Source organism: Salvia splendens, chromosome 7 (assembly GCF_004379255.2).
Source record: "Salvia splendens isolate huo1 chromosome 7, SspV2, whole genome shotgun sequence".
Classification (NCBI taxonomy): Eukaryota; Viridiplantae; Streptophyta; class Magnoliopsida; order Lamiales; family Lamiaceae; genus Salvia; species Salvia splendens.
The window spans coordinates 24,916,982-24,929,895 of record NC_056038.1 but is presented as its reverse complement, the minus strand read 5'-3'; the positions used below and the strand labels follow the sequence as shown (position 1 = coordinate 24,929,895).

Genomic DNA, 12,914 nt, shown 5'->3' with positions numbered 1-12,914 from the left:
AAACACACCACACCTTAAATATAAACGATCACCTTATTCACATCAAAACATTGAAATCAAGTAGGGCGTTACAAATTGAGTCTTTGAACGACGCAATAGGTTATAGGCAAGCAAGCCAATGGATGAACCATTTTTTCTAACCTTCATTTTTTACATTAATTATGACATATTTTATTGATATTCAAATTCATCCCATAATTTATAAGTATTTGAAAATATGGCTAAAACTCGTCTTTTATATGTGTATAGATAGATATAGATTTCCAACGTACGGCTTTATACAAGTAATAAAAGCTAATTTAATTATTTTTTTCAAAAATATTGGTCGACCAAGTCGGGTTAAAATTGATAATTTTCTCAAATTTCGGCCCAATTTATTACGAGCCCAAACTTATGGGCTTAGGGTTCGTATAAATTAGGGTATGCAACGTTGCATCGTCTCAGGGTTTTGTAAATTTCTTCCTCAGGGAATCCTAGTCCACACACACCAATGGTTCGTCACTGTGAAATTATCACCGTGTGATTTCTGCGATATGTTCTTCTCTGGTTATTGATTCGCGGCATTTTGTTTGTTCAATTTTGCAGTCGCTTGTTGCAAACGAGGATTTTCAGCACATTCTGCGTGTGCAGAACACAAACGTCGATGGAAAGCAGAAGATCATGTTCGCCATGACCTCGATTAAGGGTATCGGTCGCCGTTTCTCCAACATTGTCTGTAAGAAAGCTGATATCGACATGAACAAGAGGTTTCACTCTTTCTCACACTCCAATTCAATCTTTTGATTTTGTTTCTGATTAATTAGATTCGCAGTGTACCACGGGATTGTTCGCTGTATTTGTTCTCCTAATTTCGTTGGTTGCTTGCTAGGTTTGATTAAGAAATCTGTTACTCTCTTTGTTTCCTAAAAATAGGAACTTTGAAAATTGCATGGGGAAGAGAAAAATGGATAAAGTAATAGAGAGAAATAGAAAAAGTAGTGTAATTAGTGTTAATGGATTAAGGGTCATTTCTTAAACTGAAGAGTTTCTATTTTTATGAAACGGACTAAAAAAGAGAGGATTTCTATTTTTAGGAAATGGAGTGAGTATATTTTTATTGTGTCTTCTTACCTAAGATAGAAATAGTACTCCCTTCATCCCATGTTACTTGCATTTTTTTCTCGCATTTTTCATTTTAGGCCGTAAATTTAGGATTGAGTTTTTAGTATAATTAAATTAGAATTTTAAGTGTAATGAGACATAACTTAATAAAGGGGCTCTTAACTAAATCTAACATATTAATTAAATACATTAATTCTAACTTAAACTAGAAATAATGTAAGTAGTTTGAGACGGACCGAAAAGCCATAGTGCAAGTAACATGGGACGGAGGGAGTATCTATCTCTAGGGCTCTTTCGGTTTAAAAGATTATTTGAACATGCATAATGAGTCATATCCACCCGTCAAATTAAAACAGATAAGTATATGATAAATGATAATGAGTCATAGCAAAAGCTACCTTAGATGTTACGTTTACTAGGCGAATTCTGCACTTCTAACCGAATTTTGTGCAGTTTTGAGATTCCTTATTATGTCTTCGGTCACAGTTTTATTTCCTGTGTTTTATTCATCTAAATATGAAGTAGAACTCTGCTGTCGAGCTGTGGAAATCCTTTGCCTTAAATAAAAAACCCAATCACCTAACAAGCACTTGATAGATTTTTATTTGCTCTTAACAAAACAAACTGATGTTTTGAGCACTGAATTTGTATTTCAAAACAGTCGGATCTTTAATTCAGCGTACATGTACAACCAACTGTCTTTTACAGTAAGAATTATTGAAATAATTGTGTTTTTATCTAACAGTGGATAATGATCTACGATTTATTTCTAAGTCATCCAAAGTTAGATTCATATTGAATCTTGTGGATTTTTTTAACTATTTGGACATTGATTATTGGTATGTACTCCCTCCGTCTGCGAATACGAGTTTCATTTATTTCCGACACGGGTTTTAAGAAATTTTATGAAAAGTGGGTGGAAGAAAATTTAGTAGAATATGGGTCTCACTTGTATATATTAGTTTTAAATGATATGTGAGTGAAATGTGGGGCCTCTTTACCATTCCTAGTAATAATGTGACTCATATTCTTGTACAGAGGGATTATTTATTTATATTTTTTGAAATTTAATGATGTTTTACTTTTATTTTTTCTTGCCACGTGTGAGTGCTTTGTAAGAAAATGTGTAAAAGTTGTTTGTTATGCCTTATACAGGGCTGGTGAGCTGACTGCTGCTGAGTTAGATAGCTTGATGGTGATCGTGGCAAATCCCCGCCAATTCAAGATCCCAGACTGGTTTCTGAATAGGAAGAAGGATTACAAGGACGGGAAGTTCTCCCAAGTGACGTCCAACGCGTTGGACATGAAGCTCAGGGACGACCTTGAACGCTTGAAGAAGATCAGGTCAGATTCTTCAAACATCCATGTGTTTTGTATTAACAAGTTAATCTTCACCTTATTTTTGTACCTTGTATTTGATAACTGCAGGAACCACCGTGGTCTCCGTCACTATTGGGGCCTTCGTGTGCGTGGTCAGCACACCAAGACTACTGGTCGCAGGGGAAAGACTGTTGGTGTCTCAAAGAAGCGATAAGAATCTTGTTTCTGTCTTATGGATATCTAGGCTTTCTATCAATTATATATATGTCGAGTTTTGTATCGTTGAAGATTTGAATTTCGGATTCTGCTTCAGTTTTGTTCTTGCAATTTGGTCTGGGACACAAGGCGATAGATTTTTTGATGAACTTATAATGTTTGTTCCTTGATCAGTAATAATTGCATTTGAGATGATTTTGTTAATTTGGATTGCGCCGTTTGTTATCCTAACGAGTTTCTGCATATTTTCTATTTTGTTGTTTGAAAATATCTTTTTACAAGTCCAAATTCCGTCTTAATCAATTGTGCTAGCTTTTGATTTTTCAATAACTGGTCTTGCATAACTATTACTGACGAAAAGAATAAAAACGTTAAATCTGTATAAACTATTCCCTCTGTTTACGGAAGAATGTACTCTTATTTTAAAAAGTTTAAAAGGTAAAAGGTTTTTGAATGTTTTAAATAGAGAGAGTTATGTATTTTGAAATTGTAGGTTGATCTGGACAGTGTGTAAATTTATAGGATTAGTTTCTACTTTCTTCGTCCATTAAAAATATGCATTTTCTAATTTTGGAATTCATTTCTCTCTAATTAGGTGGGATTCATTTTCTACTAATAATATTTTAATTATATGTTTATTCTATCTTTCTTACCTTCTAATTGTACATTCAAAACCGTGCCCAACTAAAAGTGTATATTCTTATGAGACGGAGAGAGTAAATTTTTAACTAAAAAGAAGATAACCCGAACAAACACTAACTCAGCAGGGTTTAACTCTAGATATCCACTATTGCATATTCTTTCGTATAGTAGACAATAGATTTAATAAATCAATAACAATTTTGATAAAAGAAATGTATTATATTGAATTTTTAAATTATAAAAAAAAAACCTTATCTGAATTTCAAAATTTTGGTTTGATTTGGTTCAAATATTCGATTTTCGGTTTTTTGTGTTCACCCCTACCAGTCACACTCATCCGAAAATCTTGGCTCCTAAAATTTTCTGAATTTTGCATCGTTTAAAAACCCTCATTTTCCCCAAATTCTGGAGATTCTCAAATACTATATTCCTCCATATATAATCCAACTTCATACATCTCAACAAATTATCATATTAAAAAATGTCAACCACAATTTATTCGGAAAAACTCAACACTCCAACAAGAATCAGAACAACTCAAAATATGCGAGTTGGGGTGTGAAGGAAGATCTGGATATTATGACATCCTGGGTCTATGCAAGCGAAGATAGTGTTTGTAACAAAAATGAAATTGGCGAATCACTAGGGCATGTGTTAAGAAATTGTATCATGAGAGTCAAGTAGACAATATAATTTAGATCCACATAAGAAACATGGAATCGTTGAAAGTGTCAATGGAACCAGTGGCGGATCAAGGATTTTTCGTTTGAGGGTACGAAAATAATTATGGCACTTCAAAGCCTCAAAATTTAACCGATCTTTTTATTTAATTATTTTCTCAGTCAAAATTTATGATTTTATTTTACTATTAAAAACATCACAAAGATGTGTATTAGAAGAGAATTAAAATGATAAAAACTAATTATATATTATATAGTAGCGATATGAAATTAAAATAGATTAGAATATTTTTAAAAAGCTAAAATGATGAAGATATAAAATATTCTTTTAACGATTGGAAAAACAGAAAGAATAAATATATGTGTGAGTTATGTAGGTTTCAAATGCATTAAAATATTTTTAAAAAAGCTCAAACGATGAAGGTATAAAAAATATTTTAAAAAATTTGAAATAATAAAATAATAAATATATATGTGAATTGTATAGGTTTCAAATGCATTAGGATATTAAATAAATAGAAGAATGAAAAATATAAAAATGCATAAGATAAAATAAAACAAAAGAATAGAGATGTGTGCATCAGATGGCCTATTTTGAAATCCATATTAGAATATTTAAAAGGATAAAAAAAATTGAATAAAAAAAAGCATATTAGGACGGCGTTGACAAATCTCGAACTAAGGGCTTTTGCTGTGTCTCGAACTCAGCATTGATTACCGCTGGACCAAGTATGAGAATTGTTAATGTGTATATCTAAATACATTATAGTTACAAATTTTGGGGGTACAGTGGTACCCCTTGTTCCCATGTGGCTCCGCCACTGAATGGAACCGATTTAATGAAAATGCAAAATAATGGGTGACTGCTTGCAAAAAAAACAAACAAGCGAAACATGAGTGGAATGAGCAACCATGTTGTTTAGAAAGAAGCTTATAGCATCTACGGAGCATGCGACAACAAATTTCAAGATTTTATAGTTTTTAATGAAGTTAAAGAACAAACATTCCAAATGGAGCATTCATGATATTACACACGAACCAACCAGGATGATGAGAAAGAAGCTTATAGCATCTATAGAGCATACGACAACAAATTTCAAGATTTTATAGTTTTTAATGAAGTGTTATGACTGAGGAAGTTGATGGGAGAAGTGCGTTTCAATTGATACGAACATGCCAAGTTTTTTTGACAATAAGACTGCAATTAACATAACAGAAAATCAAGTTCAATATGACAAAACCAACCACATTGAAGTTGACAAATACTTCATCAAAGAGAACAGAATAAAACGTACTCCAACATTAGCAAGTATCCACCATATTTACATATAAAAAACATGTTTATCATGTGTGTGAGTTGACCTAGTGGTAAAGTACTTGATATCCGAGGCCAAATGATTCAGATTTGATTCCATCGTGTTGCAGTATCTTTAAATTTCTATTCGTTTTCAAATAAAGAAACTACACTGAATCATTTCTGATTAAGCTTGGCCGCCGCCGCGACGTTTGCAGCAACTCCGCCTGGGTTCGTGGGTTGATCATCGTTGTTCCTCAGCTCCGCATATATCACCCTTTGCGCATCTTCCCTTGTCACCGCCTTATCGTCCACCAATTTCTCACTAGCATCCTACAAAATCAATCAAGCATAAATATGAAGAACAAATCCATCACATTTTCAAATTTAAAATACTCCATCTGTTCCATTAAATATGAAACATTTACTTTTCAGCATATGATTTTATGTAGTACTATTGTTTTGTGAGTTAATGAAGAAAGAATAAAGTAACAAAGATGAAAAAGTAGAGATGATCTTGTTTCCATTTTAGGAAATGTTTCATTTTTAATGGGACAACCCAAAAAAAGAAAACGTTTCAGTTTAATGGGACGGAAAGAGTATTAGACCATCCGCAACGCTGTCTCTTATCCGTCTCTTAACCGTCTCAACTCTTAACTATTCATGGGCCCCACTGTACTTTTCACTCCATCTCTTAACTAAGAGACATCACCTGCAACCCTCCATCTCTTAACCATCTCATCCCTTAACTATTCATTCAATTTCGTTTTTAATTTTTATTTCCAACAAATTCAATTAATAAAAACACACTTCATTAAATAAAATAAAATTATAACTTAAAATCCTAAAACAAATACATAATTAAATTAGTGGTAAAATAAATAAAAAAGACATAATTTAAAATATAATTTTATAGAAATTATAAAAACTACTCTGTCGGCGAATCATCCCCCGAAGGCGGTGGCGGTGCACTCAAGCTAACTGGAGGCGGAATACCAATTTGTCTTGCCACATACTCAATTTCGGCAAGATGGGCTTGATATTGTGGAGGCGTCATGCGGGAAGTGTCCGCCATCATGGCGGGCAAGTACATGGACAATAGGGTGTTTGAGCACGAGACCGAGCCCGCCTGGCTTGATTCGCCTCTGCCCCTCATCCCTCAAGCCGCCTTCGCCGCCTTGGTCCCTTGCGGCCGACGGCGCCCAAGAGAGGAGCCCCCTGCATCGGTGGCCGTGCCCTCAACCTCTTGTGAGGCGCTGCCTGACCCGCTCTCACTAGACGAGTATTATCCACCCGCCGTATGTTTCGTGCGCTTCGAGCTCGAGCCCTGGTTGGACTGGACACCGCCGACCCACCTTTCAACGTCTTTGACGGCCTCCCAAGCATCGACATGTTTGAATTCTTTGCCATTGTCGTCAAAGAAGACTCGCAAAGTCGCTCTCATAATGCCGACTCCACTGGCTCTGCTTTGGTATTGAGCTACTTCATTCTTATAGATGCGGCAAAATTTTTTGACATCTCTGTCGACGCGGTCAAAATGAATGCAGAGCACCTTCAGGGTGCGGCGGCGGGACCGAGCCGGCTTGTTCTCGTTGTAGGCGGCGATGACCTTTTCCCAAAAATACTTACGGATTTGTTGAACAGAGTCATCGTGTCCGCCCGGCTGTATGGATGACGACCTATATCATCTCCTCCTCGGCCTCTTCCTCCTCCTCCTCCTCCTCCTCTCCCTCCACAGCGTCGAATTCGCGACCCCTGGAGCTTCCACCGCCTCGTCCTCCTTCCGGATTGGGTTCATCCGGATAATCCTCCCTAATTTGGGATAATCCCTGCGAATACCTTGGGGCGGAGGGACGAGCGTATGCATCAACATCAAAATGGGGTGGTTGGTACGCCGCCGGTGTCGACGAGCCTTGGGTGCCCGGCGTCGACTAACCGGAACCGGAACCACACAAGACATTGTACATGCCCCCCCAGTCGCCAAACGCGTTTATGTCAAAGCCGCCGGAGCCGCCAGAGTTTCCGTCGCCAGACATATGGTGATGAAAATTGGAGAGGAAATGGAGATGATTTGAGAATAATATATGTGTGTTTGTGTGTATAATGAGGATGGAAGAGTAGTATTTATAGAGTAAAAAAAGAAAAAAAATAAAATAAAATAAATTTTTTTACCATTCAACGGTAATATTACCGTTTTTGTTTTAATTTTTTAAATTTTTTTATTAAAATCAATTATTTTTTAAAAAAATAATTTATTGCGTCAGCGTGACGACGTCCACTTGCGGGCCGGCGAGTGGGCGTCACGCCTAGCGCCAGCGCGCGCCACGTGGCGCTGGCGCGTGATGAGCTGTCGCGCGAGCCGTCGCTCCCGGACGAGACGCTCGGTGAGACGGGACCGGGACGGAAGGCTGCAACGCTGTCTTGCGGCCGTCTCGTCTCTCGGAGACGAGACCGAGATGCCCACGAGACACGTTGCGGATGCTCTTATTTATGGTTAAAATGTCGGCGAGCGTGGTCTTCTCATCATCCCTCGTGGTCTTCATGTTGTATGCGGCCGCAGATTCGGCTTCTGCGCCAATGCCACCGGGCACAAGATGGCCGAGCCCGGTCGCGCGATCCTCCGCCGCTTGTATTGCGGCTACGTCACTCTTGTCAATCGCCTTGTTTCCCGCGGAGAGGGCTGGCGCTTCCAAAGTCTCTCCTATCGTGACCGTGTCGTCGTCGTCACCACCCGCTTCCGCTGTAGATTTAGTCTGATTGATTTCCATCTCCACCGCCCGTATGTTGGAAATAATGCAGCCTTTACACGGGCAACCCTTGCTACTACAAAAGAACAAAAACTGGAAGGTAAATGTAACAATATAAATTACAACGAACGTAAAGAGATGCAAACTATAGTATTCTTCAAGTCGAGTCGAGGTGACCCTCTCTCCGCAAGACGAAATACGTCCCGGCTAGTGCTCACGGATTGATGTAATGTCCCCAAAGATGAAACGACTTTCCTCCTATCGAGTTGAAGCACCTCAAACTCGTAGGCTCCGGCGAACTTGAATTGGAGGCGAGAACCGAACAATACAATGCTCCTAATGCGAAGTAGAATGCTTGAGCTAGAGAGAAGAGAGAATGATTTGTTGGTGTTCTCATCTCTCAAACCCATCTATTTATAGGATATGAGAGACCACTTCAAAAGTATTGGCATTAAGGATCCTCATAAATAACTTGGAGGTTACCTTAAGTTAAAAAGCCAAAAAACTTAAAGAAAAGGAAAGGTTTTGAGACCCTCTAATTTCTCACATGTTTTTTTCCATATCGTATTTATAAACTAGATCAAATATGTAGTTTTCTTTTCTATGTAAATAATCTTAATTTATATTATTGCGCATGCTCTGGTTTTATTGATTTCCTATAAAACCTCTCAATACACATATTCAAGCACATGTAGGTAAACGATGCATGATTTTCGATGTGTATAGTTTTTAATACAATTCTGTCGTCCATATACTACTTACTAGTACTAAAGTTTATCATAATAAGTGCACTCTTATGATTAAGTCTAAGACTAAATTAGCACATAAAATATTTCAAATCTGCATAAATAATTATGAGTAGAAAATTATATACTTATTTGTCCACTAACAACTTTCAGTTAAAATACGCAGTTGATTTCGAAGGAGCAGAGTTGCAAGAGTAATAGCCACCGATTGACTTCGACGATGGTGTCCAACAATTGTTAAAGTTGCAAGACCTGGCGGGACCACCCTTGATGGCTAGGCCAGATTCGTTGAAGACCTCGCTTCACTTGATATGCTCCGACGACCTCGGGGGTTGTTTCGGCTAGCTGGAACACCGAACGGATAATGTGCCTCCTTATGTATTAACAGATTTATCGTCAATGTTGAATACCGACTACTATAGAGTCAACAAAACTGACTTTCACAACAACACGAGAAGGGCGAGAAACTGCCTACTAGGGATGGATGGTTCGAAGAAGTACATCCTAAAGGAGTCGAAGTAATTTTATCTTACATATTAGGACTTTTCACTTTTAGGAATTTTATTTTCAATACTATGATTTATACTTCATCCATTCCCATAAAAGTTGTCTCGCTTCATTTTAGTTTGTCTCACTAAAGATATTACATTTCTATTTTTAGAAAAAAGTTCTTTTATATATTAATATAAAAACTATATTTTCTCTTCGCATCTATACCTAATACACAAAATAAAACCTCCAAAATCCTATTTCATCCCACAAGTGTGACATCTTTTGTGAGGACGGAGGGAGTAATTTTTAACTAAGTAATTATGTTGTTTAATTTTTATAAAGTGGATGACGATTAAAGAAATAAGAAATTAATTTGTTGAAATAGATGGATGGATGCACACGGTTCTGGAACCGCCGGTTCCGGTTCATGAACCGCCGGTTCACGGTTCATGATTCCCATGAACCGGAACCGGCCCGCCAAGGGTCCCGGCGGTTCCGGTTCCGGCCGTTTCGGCGGTTCGTCTAATTTTTTTTTTCATTTTTTTATTTGTTTGTGTATGAAATGTGCGTAAATAAAATTTTAAAAAACGCGCTGAAAGTTGCTATTTTATTGAGATTACACATTACAACAATTACAAATCACAAAAACCTTGAGGTCTTGAAGACTTAAACAAAAATTTAAATACAACGAGACTACTAGTCAACAACGAAGCTAATTACAAAATACAAAAAAGACTTAGAAGTTCTTATAAAAAACTTATAAGTATATATACTCTTAGTCGGCGAATGAGATCTTTCTACATAACTAAATTGAGGACACCTTTAGCAATTCAACTTTAAATGTTGAGTTTAGTCTAACAATCAACAATTATAGTAGAATTGTCAAAAGTTTCCCGGATTTAGCCTTATAGAGAAATCTACTTCATCGACTAGAGTATATACAAATACAATTATTTAATTGTATTTGCATATTTTAAAAGTAGGAACAAATGGAAAAAAAGAAATAAAGGAAAAAGGACATGAGCTCAACTTAAATTTGAGGTGCCTACGTATCCCCAATGCTCATTTGCATTAGGGAATCAAAGCCCACGTAGTTCTCTTACCTTACTTACCTATTTGGCTTGGCCGACGGCGGTTGACGGTTGGCCTACGATTCATCCCCGGTGAATTCATCTTGTGATCCCTCGTGACGATCATCCCAATCATTTTCTTGTTCTCTGACGTCAGCTTTGGCCCAATCATCAAGTAACATCACGACTTCCATATTTTTCGCGGAGAGCTTACTTCTTGATTCATCCAACACACGCGAGCCAACACTAAAAGCGGACTTGACGGCGACAGCGGAATCCGGAACAGAAAAAATCTCCTTGGCCATTGACGCAAGTATGGGAAAATCTTTCTCGTGGGTTCCCCACTAATCGAGGACGTCGATTTGGGCGGGATGAGTATGACCTTCATCACCAAAGGAAAAGAGTGAATCGAAATATAAATCTAATTCACTTACCATACCTGAGGACATTCCGCCGATGTTGTAGCTGTATAGGTCGGTTAATTGGGATTGCGCGTCGGGGTCATCATAATCCGAAGCGAAGCCATAGTTATGTTGTGGAGGAGGGGGGGGGGTCTTCTGACTTGGTGGGTACTGTTATACTTGGTTTCATATTCGATGTAGAGAGCACGCAAGTTAAACTCGAATGTATGTTGGATAATTGACCGGTCCGGGAGGGTTATTTGAAATGTTTCTGAGTGGTCTACTCCAAATTCGTCACTAGTATCCGATTGCACCGCTTGAAGTGGACCAAGATCAATAGAACTCAAATTGTTATAATAAAAATCTAAAATCCTGGAGGTATCGGCTAATTTCTATTTTGGATCCAAGATCTTTGCAATCAAAAACATTGTTGGAATCTCACTGAAATACTTAAGCCATTTTTCAATCATATAATATAAAACACACATCAATTCAGGTGAAGAGGAAGCATTTTTCATTGCAGTTTTAAAACTAAGTGATATATACATGCAATGCTCTAAAACACGAACAACAATGCAATAATAAACACCCGATAATTCAACAGTAGCATTTTTGAAATATTTGAACAATTTAAATAAAGCCACGCTATGTTCCCAACAACGATGCGAAAGATATAAATCATGAACATGATAGGTTCTAAAAAAATCACATAAAGAATCTTTATGCGTCAAAGTAAAATTCAGACAATCATATATCGAATTCCATCTATGAGACACATCCATAGTAAAATTCATATATCTTACATTCTTTTGATGGCAATATTTCTTCCAAGCTTTGCCAATAGCTGGCTTTTGATGGATTAATCTAACTGATGTTCTAATAGGACTAACATGCTTTTGCCATAATTCAAGCGCATCTTGTACACATAAATTTAAAATATGACATATGCATCTTTGCTGAAAATACTTACCTCCAATTACCGAAGCACAAGCCGCAATCAAATCACTAATACTTGCGGTGTTAGCAGTTGCATTATCAAAACCAATTGAAAATATCTTATTGCATAATTGAAATTCATTCAAAACTTGAATAATTAAAGAAGCAATTTCGGGTGCAGTGTGTGGTGTCTCAAATTTTCTAAAACCAATTAAACGCTTGTTCAAAGTCCAACTATTGTCCACAAAGTGAACCGTAATGTCCATGTATGAATGCCGGCTAAAACAATCAGTCCGTACATCTGAGCAAATGTTTACTTTGTGGCCCAAGTTAACTAAATAACGTCATAATTAAACCTTTTTCTCTAAACATTGTCTAACGGTAGATCTTAGAACGGTCATTCGACCTATTCTTTTGATAGCTACGTTTAAATCACTTTGCATAGTAACCTTAAATTTTTTGTCATCATAAACATTAAAAGAAAAATGTTTCATTGCAGCCCATCTAGTCATAACGCCAGAAATTATTTTTTGATCATATTTAAAAAGAGGCGTACCTGACGAACCTGAGCCACCGGGTTGGAAGTTTAGTTGGGTTTGGGTAGAGGTAGTGCCACATTCTACCGGATGCTTTGTCACCAAATGACGACGGAGGGTGCCATATCCCCCACCACTCGCAAATTTGTACACTTTATCACAATAGTTACAATATGCATGAAACACCGATCTCTCTTCTTGAGAGTGCGGATCATGAGGACTTGGAATCGCCACCGGGACCTTCTTATAGTGTTTAACAAAAATATCAGATTTCAAAGCTTTTGTAGTGTTAGTGGGTGGAGGGGGAGGAGGCATCTCCTCATTTCCTCCGGTGCTAGACGGAATACGAGAATGAGATCTATCATCATTGTTGTCCGAGTCCGACGATATAAACACATCGTACTCGTTGAAAAACACAGATTTTGCATGTTTTTAAGGACTATATTTGACTTCTTTTAAATGTCAATCATGCAAATTATGTTCTTAAATTGCATATGTTATACATTTGGTATTTTTGACGTGTTTGTTGATAAATGATAGAAAAAGATAGAAAAAAGGTGAAAAAAGGCCAAAGTGCAGCAGCCTCTATTCGAGCCCATTCTGCCAGCGATTTTGAAGTCCAGTCAGTGCTTACTACATGCCATTCTCTTAGTCTTTGAAAGAGCTTCGCATGGATATCTTGCATGTCTCAATCGGAGTTCTGTAGAGAAATTTATAACAATTCTACGAACGT

The 12,914-nt window shown here is 37.2% G+C and overlaps 2 protein-coding genes across 2 annotated transcripts; one reads left to right on the top strand and one right to left on the bottom strand.

Annotated features, from left to right (window-relative positions):
• The first annotated feature begins 398 nt into the window (after positions 1-398).
• On the top strand, positions 399-2,841 carry LOC121810962 (40S ribosomal protein S18-like). Its single transcript, XM_042211709.1, has 4 exons — positions 399-493; positions 586-746; positions 2,257-2,445; positions 2,530-2,841. The coding sequence occupies exons 1-4, from the start codon at positions 491-493 to the stop codon at positions 2,633-2,635; spliced, it is 459 nt and encodes a 152-aa protein (XP_042067643.1). The 5' UTR covers positions 399-490; the 3' UTR covers positions 2,636-2,841.
• Positions 2,842-5,430: 2,589 nt separating this feature from the next.
• LOC121810603 (late embryogenesis abundant protein 47-like) lies at positions 5,431-8,021 on the bottom strand. The gene is made up of 2 exons (XM_042211363.1): positions 7,725-8,021; positions 5,431-5,586 (listed from the first exon to the last, which is right to left on the bottom strand). Exons 1-2 carry the CDS (start codon positions 8,019-8,021, stop codon positions 5,431-5,433), a joined length of 453 nt encoding a protein of 150 aa, XP_042067297.1.
• Positions 8,022-12,914: the final 4,893 nt, after the last annotated feature.